A 20360-nucleotide genomic window follows, 5' to 3' on the forward strand; every position below is an offset into this window, starting at 1 on the left:
AGAACCTAAGCATCATTTGACAGGCAGGAAGAATGTTGACAGGCTCTTGTTCAACAGGGGTATCTGCAGGACGTGGTCATAAAACTCAAGATGGTGGCCACAGCTCTTTTGATCAAAACCAGGCAGAGCTTTGAGGGCAGCGCGGCGGCCGCCATCTTGACTTTCTTGCCCACGCCCTGCAGACACCGCTGCAGCCCACCATCAAGACCCAGTCTTTACTTCACATCCTGAGAAGATTCCATCTCAACAGCTTATTCTTTCAGGATGCTTCGTATTGAAAAAGTAGACCACCACTCCCCCTGCCATTTGTGGTGGCTCTTTTAAAAGCCCAACAGTCGCTGACGATGGTCGCTCAAAGCTCGGGTAACCCCAGCAGTCTGTTCAGCAGTGGGCTACAGAGAAAACCCACCCTAATTTGGGCGTTTCCCGAGCATCAATATTTGCTGCCTGAAACGCAAGAAGGCTCTGAGGCGGGAACAGTTTGTCCACCCAAGTTTTTCATCCAACCACGTGGCTTTTTGGAGAATCTCGACTCTGCTCCCTGCTGGACTTCATTTAAGTCCGAAGGGAGAGAAATCTCTTTGCAGTCCTCTCCCCTTAACGATCACACAGCCTTCCTGATCTTCTCCGCTCTGGAGCTGCCATTTCAGCAGTGAAGGTTCTCTTTTGGCTTCATCCACCTCTTCTTCGCTGGCCCACCAAGGAGCAAAGAGAAGCAGGCTCCCGAGAAAAGTCGTTTCAATCTGGCACGCCGTTGGCTCCCCTCCTCGCCCCCCAACGCAGATAGCAAAGGAAGCCTTTTCACACAACCCAACTCCAAGCCTTCTCTTCATTCTGCTGGTCCTCTCGCGAGGAGTCATCACCAGTCCTTCGGTCACTCATCCTTTTCCACTTTGATCGCCACAAAAGAGCTGAGCTCAGGGCAGAAGCCTTTGTGGCTGGGCAGGTGGGAGGGGGTGCCAGTCCTGGGGTCTTCCCCCTGGAAGTGGGGGTTGTAGAGGTGTGGGGGCAGCAGCTGGGCTTCGGCAGAGGGCAGGCGGTCGGAGGGCAGCCCATACACGCGGTTGGCTTTCGTGCCATGCTTCGAGTTGGCATCCAGCCGGTAGCAGAGCTGAGTGAGAGGCGAAGCGCGGAACCGGGGGGGCCGCGCCACCCACACACCGGGCTCGCTGGCACTGTCTTCCTCATCTGACATGAGCTCCTCGGTCACCCCCTGCCACAGACACTGCTCTTCCGAGCCAAGCAGCCGTGCCACCCCCGAGCGGTTTGCAAAAAGCTGGGGAGAAAAAGGGATCCATTAGTCCTTCTCAGAATATCACAACTGCTTTCACTCCTGCAAGGACCCACCCCATCTGTCCTCATCTGCTGGCTTCATCCTTTCCCATCCCAACCCCTCCTCCTATTCAACTGGGCAGTCATTCCTCGCAATTTTGGCTCAGTTTCCCCCTTGGGCCAGAGATCTCAAACCTCACGTCTTCAAGATCTAAGGGGAGGCCTGGTGCCCGGCGTTTAGCTGGCGCAAACGGGGGGTGGGCCTTCGGAGTACTTTCAGCTGTTCCATGCGTGCGTGCAAGCCTCTGTCTTCCGCCCCACATTTGGCAGGCTGTCTCAGGAATCAATTCCATGGCAGAGAGAAAGAACACACCATGGATAGCTGTGAATAATGCAAACACCTCTTGGCAGCCAAGGGTTGAAAGCTGGCGCGCCCCTTTGCCTGGCTTGCTACTCTGAGAAGGCCCCCTGCAGCTGTGGAGGGCGGTCTGGGAGAGGGGAGCTTCGATTGAGACCAGCTCAATTTTTCTTGTTTTGGACAGGAAAGCTCGGCCTGCTCCAATGAATGATATTGGAAAACCAGTGGGATGCAGACATCAGAGTCTGGTTTCCTGAGTTTTATTTTTCAGCATTTTTTTCTTAGCCTGCCATCTGATGCGTGCCCTGCATGCACGCTTGGGAATAAACCTTCCTGAACCGGGGTGGCACTTTAGATTAAATATGCATAGGATCAGGCAACTAGGTGATCTGCTAATTAGAAAAAATATTTTTATGGGGGTTTGTTTTAAGCTGCCAGAAAGCATCCTGCCCCTCACCTTTTAGTCTCTTACAGCACACCTTAGGCACATTAACTCTAAACAAAGCCAAACTTATTTCTTTGAGACTTCCGCTCACATCTTAATGAGATCATTTATTTATTTTATTTACTTATTTAATTTTATCCCGCCTTTATTATTTTAAAAAATATCTCAGGGTGGCAAACATACCTAATACTCCTTCCTCCTCCTGTTCTCCCCACAACCACCACCCTGTGAGGTGAGCTGGGCTGAGAGGGAGGGACTGGCCCAAGGGCACCCAGCCAGCTTTCATGCCTCAGGCGGGACTAGAACTCTCAGGCTCCTGGTCTCTAGCCCAGCACCTTAACCACTAGACCAAACTGGCTCTGGTTCTATAACCTTAAAAAGATCCCACAGACACTTACCGATCAGGGACCTGCTTGTTAAGCAAACCGTAACACTTGCTTCCTTATAGTAAATCATCTCCGGTCCTGTGAAAGGTTGTCTTAGAACTTTTACAGTCCTTTCCTACTTGTTAAATATTACAAGCCTGCTGCTGCTGCTTCCTGGCCATGAATGGGTGATTAAGAGGGGACTGAATTCTGTTTAAAAAGTTGTTATATTCGGAGGGTTAAACAAATCATCGGAAAAGAGCTGTGATCAGCAGGAATTCAGCCTGTTTACCCCCAAATAAACCAGGATAAGAATAAGACTTTCACAGGCATTGGGGGGTGGGGGAGGAGAAAAGGAAAAAAAGTGAAGCCACTTGTACCACGACATCACAACCCAACCCGTGTGATATCCTCGTGGCTTCTTCTGGATGCCTACGTTCATGTTTACTCAGAAGCAGGGGTAATTGCAATGAACTGGATCCAGAATTGGTAATTACCTACAGAAGACCCACTGAAATAAGAGGAACCACCATTAGCAGCATAAATCCCATTGATTGCAATGGTCTGCTTTAAAGAAGTCAGCAGCAAACTACACTTGCAAGACATTAGCTACCCACCTCCTGCCTCCTGTTTTGACTCCACACTGCAAGGGGTTGTCCTGATTTTTGGTGTGCAGCGCATGGTAAGCACAGCGATTGGTTGACTCTTACTTCCTGCCCTTGTCTGCACCTCACCATCCAATCAGAAGAAAAGGGGAGGGTCTGGCTTCAGGACTCTGCCTATTGTTTCTATTCTCCTTCCTGTACCCACACCCTGTACCTGTGATGACCTGAGTTGAATAAAGTTTCCCCCCGCCCCAAGAAAATGAGATTTGAGGCATGGGGGCGCTGAGATCCAAAGTACTGCTTTTATTCAGAAGTTCTCTCCCCTTTCCTTTCTTTCCTTTGGCACCAACTGCCAGCTTCCAACTCCACTGTGCCTTTGTGGGGGGAGTGTCAGTCTCATCATTCTACAGTCATGCTATTCCATCTGGATCTGAACTGGTAGGGTAGTACAGGTAGTCCTTGTTTAGCAGCCACAATTGGGACCTGCAACTTGGTCATTAAGCAAAGCGGTCGCTAAGTGAAACCCAACTGCGCTTATGAACTCACTTCAGCTTTCCTTTGCTTTACAGACCTGCGAAGGCCATAAATGCAAGGATTGGTCATAAAGTTACTTTTCATCACCATCGTAACTGCAAATGGTCACTAAACAAGGCAGTCACTAAACGAGGACTACCTGTAATATGCTTTCAGCACTGCCAGATGAGAAGCCTGGCATAGCTGCTGTCTAGGTTGATCGCAGTCTAGTGCTATCGCGCAATTTTGATCAACCCCTGGTACAATACAGGAGAACACTACAAAAGGATGCAGCAGATGGGGTTGAAATAGCCAATACCAACCCCCCTTGACCGCCCCCCCCCCGTATTAGTCCCAACTTCACCTCCAATTTAACTCATGGCAAAGTGTAATAGATTTTACACACCTTCTGATGTCCTTGCACCATGTCAGAAGGCAGAAAATACTACTTTAACGGGAACAGAGCTACGGGCAATTTAAACAAGTTCCAGGCATGGGAGGAGATGAAGGAAGGATCATGGAGACAGGGGAGAAAAAGCAGATTGCCAGCCTATATTTACACTGTGATCAGGTGCAATGGGGGGGGCACGACTTAAATCTAAATTAAGTCCAGTAAGGCTTAATCCCAATGCAATATTGATAGAGTGCCAGCCTTATTGTGTATCATCCCTTGAACATAATGGAACTGACACCTGAGTAAATACAAGGAAGATTATAAAAGCAGAAGTTTGCATTTGAACATAAATACGATTAAGGCCGAGTTGAAGGACAGACCAAAATCTTACAGAACTGAGAAGGAAAATCCGCCATTATAAGCGAAGAAGCTTGAGATCAGCTCCCACTTAAATATTCTGCAGGATGAAACTGACCGGATATATTTGTAGCGGTTTGCTTTTAACGTTGGCATTTTGTAATTTCAGTAGCCTGACCGACCGAAAAGTCCGTGCCCCTTATTGGCTGGCTTGCTAAGCCTCCCTTCTTCCTTCAGCTGCAAGGGAAAAAACAGCTTTTTCTTTAAGAGATTTCAGTGCGAGTATTGGTGCAATTTCCTCTTTCACATCAGTCCTAGCTTTAACATTTTTGTTTACAGACGTCCTGAAATAAAATCGATGGAAGTCTATATTTTTAAATGTGACCAAGCAACAAGGCAATAAATGTGCCAAATTGTTCCTCTGCTGTCTGGTCAACCTCACCCGATAGCGTCTACTGCGGAGTTTCTTCTCCTCTTTCTCTTTAAGTCCTTTGAAGGGATTGAGAGAATTTCGATACTCACGTCGCTTTGTCAAAAAGTAGGCCACGCAGGCACCTAAGAGAAGAAAATGTCATGAGTAAGGATGGCGAGCAGGCGGCTCCCATCCAGGTTGTAAAGTGCATGCATAGCACTGAGGAATTAGGTGGCCATTCCAAGAGACACAGATCGGGCCCGCCTTAGCCTTTGGGGTTTATATGTCTGGGTTTTTCCCACGCTTCTTCAGTTTGTTAGGATTTTCCTGTTATGTAGCAGCAATAAAACACTAGAGACCTGTTCCTTGTCTCAGCGTGGTTCCTGGCTGTTAGGACAGAAAATGTATCTGTGTACGTGGGTACAGAAATCACAAACCCGGAAAGCAGAATTGGGGCCTAGACAGTACAAGGCTGTTACAGGACACGTCTTTGGGTACACAATCAATCCACATCTCAAAAATCATCTGTTGGTTTCCGAATAAATACCAGGAGCTATTTCCAAAGCAGAGGAAATTTTTTCTGAATGTTTCGCAAAGGATAGAGATTTTTTATTTTTTATTTTTTTGGTGGGAGAGATAAATTTTGGGTACTTGCTAGCAATAAAACCCAGACACAAAACGGGCAGGAAATTTCAACAAACTGATGGAGTTTTTAAAAGGTGAATAAAAGAACTCCAAGCAGCTAGCAACTATCTTGCAAAGCAGAAGCCTGAACCAAAAAGAAACTTGCACATTAAGCTTAAATTACGTTCAGAAAATAAATTCAGTTTTCACACAGTAGTTAGATGAAGAGGAAAAACAGGTAGCTTACATTTATTCAGTAGATCTGGATAGAAGTGGATTCATAGTAGAAAGCACTTATTCATCACTGACAGATTTCTATGTGGAATAAATGTCTGTGTGCAAGCGAGACAAAAGGACAAGAGCTGCATTCAGCAGCACCTCCTGCTTGCAAGTGTGCCCAAGAGGTAATGGAGACTGTTAATCCCCAAACCCAAGGAGGAGGAGGAAGTGGAAATCAGGTGACCCATGTGACATCCCACAAGCCCAATGGAGATGTGTTTACTAGAAAGACCCCCTTATGCTTATGAGACAACGCTGAGTTGGCCCCTGATAATTCCGACACAAACACCATCTCACCTTTTAGTTCCTTATCAGTATAATTATGGTGATTTGAGACCAATTCATGCTTCAGTTTTTCAAGCAAAAATTTCACTACAGAAATATTCCATGAAGACTTAATGCTACAAAAGTGGGAAAGAAGCAAACAGCATAGCAGATGAGACAAGAATTAAGAACTGCAAAGGCAACAGTAAAAAAAATAGCACAAAACCACAATAAATGTATCTCTAAAACACCATCCTTGTTCTGTTTTAGAGCATCACCAATACAAACCATGGTTTGGAACACATTCTTGCCACTAAGTCTTTGGGAAAGCCCCTTTACAATTCTAACCAAACTTTTAAGGGTGTATAACCGAGACCCATCTCCATTCCCCCCTTCTTTGTCGTTGTATAGCTTTTCAGCTCTTCACAGCAAAGAACGGCTCTCCAGTTTATAAAATGCTATCTATGCCCATAAATCTAAAAATTAAACTCAGCTGATAATAACGGGGGCATCCGAAGGGAAGACATTGGGATCCACTTCCTTAAGAAAGCAGGCGGCCAGACAAACTTGAAGAAAAATCTCTGGTGGGTCTACGCATTAAAACACCAACGCTGTTTTGACCCACAGACCGCAGCAGTGATAGAAAACACAGCTCCGTTTGAGTGTCCGCTTTCTACACAGCTCCTGAAACCCCTGCACACTCCTGAAGGTTATCGTTCTTTAACAGGAAAGCAAGGTCCCAAGGCAATAATTAAATAATTAGCAACCCTCAACTTCTTCTCCCATTGGCTCATCTCCACTAACATTCACCTTTCTGCGCCATCAAACCGCTTTTCGTTGGTGATGTGGTTGTGAACATTATGGACCAGTTTCTAGGAGAAGAAAGAGAGAACAGTGTGAACCTCAGCTGAACCATTACGCTATCCCCAAGCTATGAAAACAGGGCCCAGAATTCAGACAAGCATTCCGGGTATGAACGGCTGGTTCCCAGCTGGGTGCCCTGCAGGAGCTCTGCCCGAGCGAGGAAAGGGACGTCAACTCACTGATAACACTAGGTCCCTCTTGCGCCTGGCATTCTTCTGCCCCATGTTTCGGCTTCTGCATGGGAGACTGGCAAAGCCTAAAGAGAAATGAGGTTCCCTGTTGGTGGCATCTTCATGGGTCGTGCTGATAGGGGATACCTCTGGGCAGGAGACGGGCTCATCCAGAGGCTGTAGAAGTGGCTGATGAGGCGTCTGCAGGGTAGGAGAAGAGGGAGGAACATAGGCCTGCTGCGTGGGGGCATCTCCTGGAGGGCACTCCTCAGCTACCTGGGAGGAAAGGAAGAATTAAACACGTTCTGCCCACGCAGCAGCCTTCCTCTTATTCCAATTTTCAACCGCCTCTGTTTCAGCATTTCAAGAGGAGGGGCTCCAAACAGCCCGGATTCCTTGAAACCTACATTTCATGCCACCGTAATGCTTGACGCAGCCTTTCCTTCCCTCTGCCCAAAGTCTTCCTATGCACTTGCATAAGCAAGGGGTTTCTTTCGGACATTAAACAGGTCTGCCCCACAAATGCAAAGTCTACGATGCCCCGAACATGCATTTGGAAACCAAAGCCTCTTGTGATTGCCCACGAACACCACCACGCCAGGCTCAAGTGGCCCGGGAGGCTCAAAAACGTTTTTCCATGTCACGCCAGAAAATTAACTGGCGCTCCCTTGCTGCCAGCCCCAACTTGGCCCAAGCTCATGCACCCTGAGGAACGCCAACGCCATTCCCAGCTCGGCCTTGGGGTTGTGTTCCCAATCACGCCGGGGTTTTCAGCTCTTGCCACAGCCCGGGCCACAACAGCAGCGCAGCCTTGGCGCAACTCCCAGAATGCCGCCCCTTGGAGGGGCCGGTTGGCAGGAAAGGCGAGAGGTGCCATCAACTATTCATGATGCCATCTGTGCCTGACCGGAGGGACGGGGCCATGGCATGGATTTCACGAGGTAGGAGAGATGGAGGCACCTGACGTCACCCTACGTACTCTGCTAAGGGCCGGCACTGGCGAGAAGGCCAAGGGTTCAGGCCGCCCCACTGCAGCCGACGCTGCGCCCAGCTGCCTTAATTCTTCGATGACCACCTGGACGCCGTTCCCGAAGCCTTCGGCCTCTCCTTCCTCCTCATCTTCGGGGGGCTCTTGCGACTCCTCGGGAACACACAGGGGGCTTGCTTTGAAGGCGCTGGGGGGGGGCCGGCGCAGGGCCCCCAGATCTTCCTCCAGACGTCTCAGGGCGTCGTTGTTGGCCTTGGCTAGATTCAGCGCCACCTCGGCCAGGCCGACGGCCTTTTCCACCCGCTGGTAGATGACGTGGAGGAGCTGTTCTGAGGACTGGACCGTCAACCCAGTGCCCGTTATGGTGATGGGGGTGCAGGGAGGAGGCGGGGAAGGCGGGGGCGGGGTGGGAGCCCCCGGCTCCTGCTTGCACGTGCAGCAGCAGCATTTGGCTTCTTTAGCGTGGGGGGGCGAGAACAAGATGGTGGCGCTGAACGACATGTGAGCCCGTGGTGTTGGAGGACCTGCGCGGCGGGGAGGCAGCAAGATGGCTCCGGTCTGGATGGGAGAGCATCAGGCGGGGACCCACCCGCTAGCCAGACGAGGCACCAGCCTGCTGAAGGAACGGAAGATCAAGGAAAATAAAGGAACATAAAGGATTTTCATTAGTGCGGCTCAACGACAGGCCTTCATCCCGGGAAAGCCGCAAATGACTTTTTTCAGAGCACCGCGGAGACTTGGACCAAGTCTCTTTCTCGTTGTGCAGAAAAATCCCTTCCCGGCTTCTGCAACACAGGCCCTGGCACCGCTAACTCGATGCCCAGCTAAACAGACGTTCGAAGCAGGAAACCTCCAGACGCTTCAGAGCCTCGCCTCACTCCGCTGTTTCATTTGAGTTGTGGTGTTGTCTTGCTCTTCCGCTACAGTTGAAACTCTATTAACTCACAGCTGACCTCCTGTAAATTTTATTCTCGGCCTCCTGAGCGTCTTTGTCAGCCGAGTCTTGCAATTAACTCAGCTCGGAGAGGGAGACAGTTGCGAGGAACAGGTGGATGTCATATTTTCAAAAACAAGGGATTCGCCATTGTTTGTTTGTTCAGCAGGTTCCGGGGCAGCACCAGGTAGCATCCGAACCTCCCAGAAAACCCCAATAAAGCTTAAATTAAATGTCTGCAACTTCAGCCCATTATTCCATCATGCTTCTGAATAAATCTGGCTGCTCCGCTTGGAGACTGGTAAGACCCCCAACGGTTATGAGCTTTGTAGTTCCTATATATTTACACAGCGCCTTGTGTCAAAGGCAGAACTGAGACGGCATCTTCGGGGTCGCTTTGTCCCTTGTCCCCCCACCCTGCCCCTCGACTTCATCTGATCTCTACTTCGATGGAAAGGTCTGGAGAATTAAAAACTTTGCAATTACTTTGCAATTACTAGAGTGATCTCTGAGTGGATCTACTAGAGCCACGCGGCCCCCAGGTAAGTTGCCACTTATTCACTGCGTTTGCAAAACACCTTGAGCCACGAAGCAGCTGCGTGCCAGCGGACTGTGCGTGGTTAGCTCTCGGCTCGGTTCACACGACAAGCTTCATTTCATTCCCCGGTTAACCGAGCTTCCTGGGTGGGGCACAACACACCGCACCCTAAACGACCCTCGCTGAAAAGGAATCTAGTCAGCTGAGCGTATGGCGGGAAGGCAGCCGCTCAATCTCTGAACGGCCTCCCGAAGCGTGTTCGGGGACCCCAGAGCGTCGTGGGAATGCTGGGTACATTGCTCCAGCCTGAATTCGGGGTTCAGGAGCCCGAGGCGGCTTTGCAAAAGAGATCCCGGGTCGCCGCGTTCACACGCCACGCGCTCAGCTCGGGCCCCGCGTTCGAAGGCGCGGGATGGAACGCTGCGGCGCCCAACATTCCACCCCGCGTGTACAGCGCGGGAGAGGCGTGCCCGCCCGCAGCCGTGTACAAAGGGAAGGGCCGGGCTCTCCGCCCTTTCCTTTCCGATTGGCCGGAGCGGAGGAGCTGCAGGCATCTGATTGGCTGCCAGCCCTGGCGCCTTGCCCCGGAGACGAGAAGGGGCGCCTTCAGGAGATCTGCGAGGCCGGCTGCTTTTCAAGGCCGCCTCTGCAGCTTGAGGGCGCCGGCTGCTCCGCGCTGTTTGGAGCCCGCAGGAGGCGGCCGTTGCAGGGCCCGGTTCAGAGCAGCAGGATCCAGTCGAGGGTCGGGTGTTTTTCCTGGTTGGCCCCCCTGCAAAGCATCGGAAATCAAATATACCTGCATCCCTGCAACGTCTCCCCGAACCCTGCCTTGATGGGACGCTTCAAAATGGCTGACTCTGGCCAAGGTCGTTTGCACACCCGGGGGTCGCTTTGCTCTGAAGGAACTGACCAGAGGATGCTCATCCTGAATGGGTCCCGTTTGAACTCCGGATTTCAGGCTTTGCAGTCTCCCTCCCCTGGCATCCCCAGTCCCTGAAGAGTCCCTGATAGATACCTGTGCATCAATCCCAGCTTTCACGCCGTAAAATTTAATTTACACCTGCAAGCCAAGCTCAGTTATTGCTGTTTTGATTCTAGTCTTCGGGCCTCAATCAGCCTGGTTCCCTGTTTTGCAGACGCAATCCTGCCGCACGACAGAAAACAGACCCTCGCATTTATTACCCTGCCTCTCTCTCTGCCAGTTCCTGTGGCCAGATATTGCTGTTAGCCTCCAGGTTATATCCACTTAAAACATCTTTATTCTTTTAGTGGCGGTGGAATCAAAGTCCAGAACAGCTCCCATAACTAGCTTCTGTACTTCTAGACGCCTCTGGTTTACAGCTTGGTAGCTTTTTGGCTACAAAGGGGAGAATGACAAGTGCCATTTAAGCAGATGCTACCCCAAATGATACTGAATGAGGCCCACTAACTCTGACCATCGCATCTCCCAGAGATGCTGCGTTGACCCTCAGCCATGCCGTCCATGGGAACCTTGGCTTGGGCCTGATTGCGACAAACTTCTCCCCTTCTTTTTCTAGGCCCTTTGGGAAAGGTGTCTTCTCTCCCAGGGCACGGCATGCCAATCCTCCGTTCCTTTGGGGATGCACCGCAGCCTCTCCTGTTCGGAAGAACCACTGCCCACCTGCAACGAAAGGCCAATCCTCGTCCCCCCACCCCGTTTTTTAGAAACCCAACGGTGCAACTAATGTGCTTCGTGGGGCAAGGCAAACCGTGCTATCCTATCGGACATCTATTGTCCTGAGCTGCTGTACGCCTTTTCCGAGCCCCACCGTTGTATCTTCCCCGTACCTCGGTATACGTCGACCTGTCTAGCCATTTTGTACCTACATGTACACCTTTTCTGCCCACTGTTCTCCTCCCCTCATTCTGCTCCAGCGAAGCCTACCTGGCTTCATCGTGTTTCCCTGGCAAGGCCGAAGGAAGGAAGGAAGGAGGGCCGGGATCCCCCCTCCCGCTCTTTGCAATCCATCCCCGGTTTCCCCTTGATCCCATCCCCGCTCCCCCACACGCATCCCTGGGCAAAGGATACCAGAAGGTCATACAGCTCTTTGTATTCGCCCGTGTGTCCATGTGTGTGTGTGCAAAAAGGGGGAAGATGTGCACCCTGCTGCCAACTGCCACACCCCCATGTTCTCCCCCCTTCTGCCCTGATTGGCCAGTCTCCTGCACGCACATGAACACACACCAGAGCTGCACACGCATTCCTGAGCAGGGCCCCAGCAGGGAACATCTACTAGAGCTGGGCACTGCCAATTTTTCCCTCTTCCCGAGACATAACATTCAGCCTGTTTCCTCTTCCAGTCTGTCCCTTCATCTTCCCCTATTATTTTCTCAATGCTTTCTTGGGCTCTTCTTGATCCCCAATTCTCTTTCCACGCTGGCTCCAGCCAGAAGTATTTTGCAGGGGAGCGCTGCTGCACCCAGGACAACCCCCCCAGCCCCCTTCCACTTGCTGCTGCTTTTCCAGCAATCTTTCCCCTTCCATCTCTTTGTGGCTGTGCAAATCCCTTTGCTGTTTGGTTTCATTCGTTCCTCTTGGTTAGCATGAACACAGCTCTGAAGAAAGAAGACACCTCAAAAGCAACCTTTGTTTAAAAAGAAAAACAAAACCCTTCTGCAAGCTCGGCCTGCATCCCCTTTTCAACCCAGCTGTTGCCCCGAAGGTTGCAACAACCTTTTCCCTTCGCATTAGGGTCCACGCGTTGCACACGCAGCCTTCGTGCCAAGTGAGAGGGAACCAGCAGAGAGATGGGAAGGGGACGCTTGGTAGAGGGTACTGCCAACCCCGGAGAAAGATGAGGGTTGGGCACGGCCTATCCGAGAAAGGCAAAGAAGGATTATCTAAGCTGTGGGTCTTTAAGCATCACCAGTCAGGAAACGGGCTGACTTAATTCCTATGAATTTAGGAATTAATTCCTTAATTAAGGATAGAACTTTCAAGAGTTGTTTCCCTCCAGCTCCTGCACCCACCCATCACATTTCCACAGCCGTTAGTACTTTGCACAGGCAGAATCCAACTATATCACCCCCACCCCCGTGGGATTAGAGCAGACAAGATTCTCTTGCTCTTCCCATTCTTCAAATGAGGACTCAAAACTGCTTGGGCAAGCAAAGTTTAATCCCGAAGAACATTTTATTGCATGAAACACTGCTCAAATGTCTTCCCATTTTAGGGCAACCAGTGGGCCCTTACCCTTCTTTAACAGGCGAGCTACAATTTCGCTTTTGAAAATACTCCCCAGCAAATGACCTTCATAGACCCAGGTTGCTCCCCCCCCCCCCGCCAGCTTTAAGTCCACTGTCTCAAGCCACTGCCTCTGTGGCTGCGTCAAGGAACAATTTGCGCAGATCAGATACATCGTCACTGGAGACACGGATCCAGCCATCTGGGCGTACGTGGTACAGGTTCACTGAGCCACCCGAGTAAGCGTCACGATAGGTGGCTTGATAGATTGCCCGGCGGGCCAGATCATAGGCTTCCTCCACAGACAGGTCGTGTGAGTAGCCACGATCCATCACCCCATAGGCATAGATAGACCCAGAGCCCACCGAGAAAGATGTTCCTGAGATGCGATTCCCTTCGTTATCCACGTAATACAGACCTGAAAGACAGGGCAAGGAAACCAAGATTAACGGGGTAGCCCATTAATTTCCCTACAACGGGCTTAACCACAGCGAGTGCCTTTCGTTTTTCCTAAAAAAGGATGAGGCATGGTTTTAATTGGGCTGTTTTCTGAACACGCTGTCTGGGGAGCACCTTCAAATCTGCTGAGCCTCTCCGAACTTTACCATCCTACCACCACAATTCCTTCCGATCCTCTGTGTTTGTGGAATGTCAGAAGGTAATGTGAGAACTGGACTGTCAGGGGTTTGCAGAGTTAAGTCCTGGCCTCTTCATCATGAGATCTGGTGCTGGCTACCAGCTTGGCTGGCTTTAGAAAAGGGTTGCACCAATTCATGGAAGTCAAGAGGATAATTAGACCACGCCTCCCACATACGGGCTGTATGGGTTCTTCTGCCACCTGGACTTTATTCTTATTCTTATATTTTTTAAGACGGTTATATTTATATATCATATTTTTATTGTATGTTTGTTGTTTTAATCGATCATTATATTGTAAACCGCCCAGAGTCCCCCGATGGGAGGAGATGGGCGGGGACAAATTAAATAAATAAAACAAATAATGGCTAGTGTGACTGCCCCTGAAGACCATCTTCTGCAAGACAAGGGGACTTCCTTGTGCAGCTGGTTGGCCACCGTGAGACTCCAGCAAGGCACTCCTTATGTTCTTACCTCAGCAAGTTGCACTCCATTCAGCCCTTCAAAACTAACAGAACCACAAAAAAAGAAAAACAGTTCTTCAAGGCTGTTTTCTAGTCTTCTGTTCTAATCTTTTGCTGAGAAACCATACTACAGTAGTCAAAGCATGAGAGATTTTGCTTTCTACAGGAATAGCCATACTATAAAGCTATGTAGGTCTTCAAGAAAACTTTTAAGAGAATGCAAGGAAAGAGAATTATGGGACTATTTAAAAAAAAATCCATTGGGGGTTCTAAAATTGGAACCGCTGATTTGTAGAGAATGGGGGGAGAGGCTGTACTCTATTTAAAGGGAGTAATAAAGGGCTTCGAACAACAGTCTTGCAGCATGGAATGAGGGGAGGGGGGAAGAAGATGCATGAGGTTTACATCCCAGTCCAAAATGCATCCGCTTCACATACTTAAGTGGAATTTATTCTGTCAGTGTATTTCAGAGCACATTCATGCACATTTTCTAGTATTTCTCAAACACCAGCCAGCTTGATCCCCGGACTTCATAGAAACAGATCTATTTACACAATGCTCCAAGAATTTCCACAAGGGCTTTAGGGACAGGAAGAAAAAAAAAAACTCAGGCAATGGCAATTTAAGTGAGATGGGTGGCTTTCTCCCCAGGATTCCTGCAAACCTGCCCAGTCTAGCAGAATCAGCGCAGGAGAACAGAACTACTTCACCACAGCAGCGAAGAGGGTTCTGCCCCGCACCCTCGCAAGTTATCTCCTGTCTGCTTCTGCCAGCCGAGGTGCAGTGAAAGTCATGAGCAGCAGCAAGACGCATACTGAAAAGGAATCCCATGTCTCAAATTTATGGCAGAAGATAAGATGCCATGGTAATGGACTAAATAAATAAACTATGCAGTCCCCATTAACGTGTGCCATTCTGCTGGAGAAAAAAGGCAAATTGAAGATAGAATCAGCTCCAAATCATAGTCAGCTCCTGGTGACCTTGTGGAAATGTCCATGTAGCTTTCTCTGCAATGCTGGGAGTTTTTGATTTCGCCGTCTACAGCCAGTGAATGTCTTGATAGTCTCCTAAGTACAAGCCTGATGGGATCCAGCTTAACTGGTAGAGACCAGCCAAGGTTGGCTAGAGGCTTGAAGCTACAACATCTCAAAAAGGCACTGCCTCTCATTTTTCCAAGGGGACTGCTTGAAAATTTCATCCAGCCCACAGACCCCTGGCTCCACTTCTATTAAAAATTACAGTGTATTGTGTAGCTAAATGTGCACTATACAGAAAGAACAGAAAAATAAGTCAAAAAAAGAAATGCAACAAGAGACACATGGCCGTTCTAGTAAAATTCAGCCAACTTTTTAAAGGATTGCTTATCATATCACAAAATAGAACTGAAACTCTGATTTTAAGCCACTCATCTGAAAGCAACATAACATATTGGTTTGGTGGAGACAGGCTCAAAGCAAAAGAAAAAATAGAATACCAAACTCCTGAAAAAAGGAATTTTAAGGAGCTGGATAAAGAAACGTAAATGCAAAGAGCCACTTTGATGTAGTGGTGAAGGTGCTGGCCTAGAAACCAGGAGAGGGTGAATTCTAGACCTCCCTTAGGCATGAAAGCCAGCTGGGTGGCTTTGGGCCAGTCATTCTCTCTCAGCCCAACCCACCTCACAGGGTTGTTGTTTGGAGAAAATAGGAGGCAGGATTAAGTATGTTCACCTCCTTGAATTATATGTTTAAAAAGGCAGGATAAAAATCTAGTAATTATAAATGAAACATAAATGGATTACGAGCAACAGCTGATCACCATCAGCACAGCATTTCTCCCCTTCCAGAAGATTTCACAGCTAACATTCAAACACAAGCATTCTGTACATACTCTTCACTCTGTTTTAGACAGGTCTCTTTAAAAAAAACAAAACAGTTCTTTTGCTGTGTTGTTTTCTTTTGGCATTTGGTTTCATGGCCTGTTTTACCCTGAAAAAATAGCTTTCATTGTTCAGCTACTGACTAGCTGCCTTAAACCACTAGGAGATACCAGAGTATAATGTTTTACAGTAAAATATTTTGGGGTGGGGTGTAGAAGCATTAACTCTGATTTGGGTTTAGTGGGATGGGTCAGGAGCTAGAGAAATAAAGCATTCTAAAAGCCCTCAGGAAACAGGTAGTTTCCTCACCTGGTCCTCTTTTGTCCCAGCCACAGATCATGGTCCCCATGGACAGGCCCATGCCTTTGTACTGGTACACCATGTTGGCCAAGAGCTTGGAAGCAGCCGCCACCGAGATCCGCTCCTTGTTGCGGAGTTCATAAATGCGGCACTGCCGGGCAAGCAGCCGCTCCCAGAAGCTGCAGTCCGCTGCACCCCCAGCCATGGTGCCCAGCAGGTACGGGTTAATCTCGATGATCTTCTTGACGGTCTGTGAAGCAACGTAGACACCGGCCGTCGACCGCGAATCCGCCGCCACAATCACACCATGTTGGAACTGGAGAAAGGAGGAAGCAACCGAAGATCAAAAGTAGCTCTGATGTACAGACGCATCCTGGGTCGTTGGCAAAAAGAGAAACTGAAAGGAACTCATAGTCTCTGGGTATAAGAGGGATTCAAGCCAACACAGCAGATACCCACATTTTTACTGCAGTGTTTCTCAACCTTTGCAACTCTAAAACGGGTGAACTTCAACTCCCAGAATTCCCCAGCCAGCATGTGCTGGCTGGGGAATTCTGGGAGTTGAAGTCCACTCATCTTAAAGTCACCATGGTCGAAAAACACTGCATTGGAGCTTCATATGCGCCCTCTAATTCAGGAGCTACAGGTGGCATGAACAGTGATCCCCTCTCCTATTTCCCCCGGCAACAACAACCCTGCAAAGCAGGCTGGGCCAAGAGAAAGAAACTAGCCTAAATTCACCCCACTGCTTAGCAGTTTGGGGGGTTCTGATGGCACCTTTTCCAACAGACGTTATTAAAAGGCACCAGCTTTCGTGAGCTACATCTGGATGTGCAACTGACCCCTTCCCTTTGCCTCAAACCCAGGCCCGTAAAACCAGCGCAAGAGGAATGGAAATCTCAGCAAAATCCACGATTTTGGACTCTTCGTGGAGCCTAGTGACGTCTCCCCGCCCGGAACGGCTTTCCCCTCCTCTCCGGAGGGGCCCCACAGCCCCCACCAGCTCCGCAAGGCCTCCAGCTCTTCTCAAGTTTACCCTGCCTCCCCCGCCGGCGGCCCACCTTGAAGGCCAGCGTGGTGGTCCCGTGCTGCAGCTCGATCCCGGGGTCGCCCGCGGTCAGCCCGGCGTAAGGGGCGGCCAGTGCCAGGCCCCCCGACTCCTTCTCCCCGCCGAGAGGGCCCAGCGCCCCCAGGCCGAAAAAGCCGGGCCTATTCGCGGGGAATTGCGGCTCCAGAACGCTGGCCAGCGCCATGTTAAGTAAGGGCAATCCACCGTGACTCAGGAAACCGCTACGGCCTCCGTTATATATATATGCCGGGCGCCATGTTGGGTGAGGGCAAACGCCCGCATCCCGTCGCAAAAGACCCGACGGGCTCTCCGGCCCCGGCGTCGCTCTCTCGCGAGTCATGCTGGTGAAGCCGCTTCCGCCATCTTTAGCGTGGGAGATTGAAGATTAGCTGCCCCGGATAACAACGGGGAATGCCATGCTGGGTGAGGGCAGCGAGTGATGCCTTCGGAGGGTGGGAAGGAAAGAGGGCGGTGGACAGCTCCGGGGCTGTCGTGCTGAGAAGGAAAAGGAAAAGTGAAATTAATTGTTGACATGCAGATCAGCCACGCTAGGGAAGGAAACAACCAGAAAGGAGTCAAGCTCTTTGTAGAAGGCAATCTGCAATGTAGTCGTAATGTTGAGGTTCCCCTGCGGAACTCACTGCCCAGTGATGGCGTGGAATAAACAGATTTCAAAATAGCAAGCAAATACGTCCTGGTGTGTGCAATACACACACACACACAAACACCAGAGGCTATATAGTGCTCCTGTTAATTTGTTGGTGATCATTCTTTTAACCTCGGCTGCTGGTTGTGATGTTTTTTATTGCTACCGTATATGTTTGGTACAGTTTATAGAATAAATTTTTGTACGTAAAATGTGTTCAGTTTATATGGCCGCCCATCTCAAGTGAGTGACTCTGAGGGGCTAACCACCATAAAACGAAAACAAACATGCATACATCCGATCTAATAGATTGCTAATTTATTTTGAAAAGCTAAGCAGCATCAGACCAGGTTAGTACTTGCATGAAGACACCCCCAACAGGACCCCCAGGGCTGCAGGTGCAAAAACATCCCCAGATAAGAAGCAGTATGAATCACTTCTATCTTGCTAAGAAGGCTGAATGGATGGGTCCTTTCACTTGATTTTACGTGCATTCACACTGATTTTGTACCCGAAGCCCCACAGACACCAGGATCAGGCTGCTTCCAACTCTTCATTGACAAGCAACTTCACAGAGACCCAGGGATGGGTTTTAGAGCTGCCTTTGTGCAACATGGTGAGTATGGCTGCTGTTAATCGTGTGCACGCCTGGGTGTGGCTTAGCACATTGCACAGATCTACCTGTTTGGTTAACACAGGTCTTCAACTCGGGGCAGGCAGGGCTGATGGGAATGTTGAAATAGTTGTGGCTGCATTCACAAAATGGCTCAGTGCTTGCCCACTCACAAATGTGGAGGTGGCTGCAGCCCCTTTTTTAATTAAAAGGGCTGTTTTTAAAATATAAAACTTGAGTTGGGGCAAGAAATCTGGTGACCTCTAAAAGAGGGGTCTGCAGTCACATTTGCATCCTTTACGTCGGTGTTTTTCAAACTTGACAACTTTAAGATGCGTGGACTTCAACTCCCAGAATTCCCCAGCCAGCATGTTGGCTGAGGAATTCTGGGAGTTGAAGTCCACGCATCTTAAAGTTGTTGCAGTTGAGAAACACTGGTTTATACAGCGAAACATGACTAAAACGAACCACAGGTTACTTTAATGCATGAACATAACTCTTTTTTCAGTATTAGTGACAGCCAGTACCTTGATCCAATCATTTCTTTCTGATTGTGTTTCATTGAACAGACAAGGATTAAAATATGACATTGGGTGAAATAAGAACGGAGCTATTCTTTTTCAAGTTTTCTTGTCCCCTTCTTTGCACACCATGCACCATCACCTACAACCAATCCAGACAACCCAATCCCTATATCCACCATCACTGCCTTTACCCCGTATCACCTGTACAAATGTCCCTTAACTGTGCTGTCACTCCGAACTGATGGATGCTTACCTTGTTTCCTGCAGAAAGAGGAAATTCAACTCTGATTCTATATCTCTAGAAGGATTGCAGATGTCCTGAACATTCTCCGTGGGAAGGTGTCACTTTCTCAAGATTTGTGGTCTCTCCTACTTTCTGCAGGAAATGGCTATTCTTTTCTTTCATTCTCCTTTGCTCCCTGTTTACTCCCTTGCACCCTACTTTGAATCCCTCTTTATTCTTCTTTAAAAATGATCAAGAAGCTAGTGACATTTGGCCAGGAGAATTAATGGAATTCATCGCTCCCCAACTCCAAATGCTGGCTGGGGAATTCTGGGAGTTGAAGTCCACACATCTTAAAGGTGCCAAGGCCGAAAAACACTGTTCTACACCAACCTCTATTCCCCTTTAACCCCAATTTGCCTGTTAAGTCTGGAACAGCTTCACAATCTTCCCAAGACCCCAACTGGATCTGACTTCTTGAAACTCTTGCCCTTAAGTTAATTTAAAGCCGCTTTAGAGGTAAATTAGAATAAATCCAACAGAAGTCCTACACGATTGTGGGATGCAAATGGAGCGTGCAAAGTCTCGGAGCAATTGAGCTGCCTCCAGTTACCCAATGCACACCTCTGGCACATCTTTTGCACACACATACTCGTCTCCCTTGCTAGTGCCTCTCTTGAGAATCTCTTTCCCAGCCTCTGGATGGACAGACACCTGTGGGGTGAGATGGGGTGGGGACAACTCAGCGCCCCACTTGGTAGGAGACGCAGAGGATGCCGTTGAGGCTGATGGCTGCCGACACGACAGCGTCCCGTCCCAGCCGCAGGCAAAGTCAAACAATAATTGAAGCAATTGTCCTCTCCCTGCTAATATATTTGAAGACAGGTAACCCAAGTGACATTGAAGACAAGCTCCGTTGCGTGCAGCGAAGGCGTTTCGGGTAGCAAAACTCAGCTGCCAGATTGCTCAACAGAGATTGTCCTTAAAGCAGCTTCTCAGGAGTCCCAAGAGAAAAACTCTGGTTGCCTCCCCCCCTAGAGGGAGCGTGTCATTTCAGCGGTAGGTGCCAATCACAGACACAACTGGAACAAAAGAGACATTATTTGCTTGTCTGGGTTTCACTCAGCCCCTGTCCCAAAGGATCAGGGCCTATAGAAAACGGAGAATTGAATTTCTGTTTCCCCCTGGTTGTTGTGAAGATAAAGCCTTTCTTTCTTTCTTTTTTGAAAAAAGAGTATTTTCGATAGAAAACTTTTAATTTGAAATTTTCCTTCAGGGACAGGGAAGAGATGGAGATGGTATGGAGGGTGGTAGGAGGATACGGGATTATCTGCCTCACTCATCGAGACTGGCCTTCAAGATGAGTTTCTCTGCATCGCTTCCCCCACCGGATTCGGAAAAGCTGTTTGGGGTGCAGTTGCCCCGAATTTGGAGGAAGGT

General features: G+C 49.2%; 2 protein-coding genes across 2 annotated transcripts; both read right to left on the reverse strand.

The window, feature by feature from the left end:
* Nucleotides 1-874: 874 nt before the first annotated feature.
* C4H14orf93 (chromosome 4 C14orf93 homolog) lies at nt 875-8520 on the reverse strand. The gene is made up of 6 exons (XM_063303122.1): nt 7902-8520; nt 6932-7198; nt 6699-6760; nt 5922-6025; nt 4752-4864; nt 875-1276 (listed from the first exon to the last, which is right to left on the reverse strand). Exons 1-6 carry the CDS (start codon nt 8409-8411, stop codon nt 875-877), a joined length of 1458 nt encoding a protein of 485 aa, XP_063159192.1. The 5' UTR covers nt 8412-8520.
* A 3999-nt stretch (nt 8521-12519) lies between these two features.
* PSMB5 (proteasome 20S subunit beta 5) lies at nt 12520-17137 on the reverse strand. Its single transcript, XM_063301556.1, has 3 exons — nt 16907-17137; nt 15855-16161; nt 12520-13005 (listed from the first exon to the last, which is right to left on the reverse strand). The coding sequence occupies exons 1-3, from the start codon at nt 17096-17098 to the stop codon at nt 12707-12709; spliced, it is 798 nt and encodes a 265-aa protein (XP_063157626.1). The 5' UTR covers nt 17099-17137; the 3' UTR covers nt 12520-12706.
* Nucleotides 17138-20360: the final 3223 nt, after the last annotated feature.

Source organism: Candoia aspera, chromosome 4 (assembly GCF_035149785.1).
Source record: "Candoia aspera isolate rCanAsp1 chromosome 4, rCanAsp1.hap2, whole genome shotgun sequence".
Lineage (NCBI taxonomy): Eukaryota > Metazoa > Chordata > Lepidosauria > Squamata > Boidae > Candoia > Candoia aspera.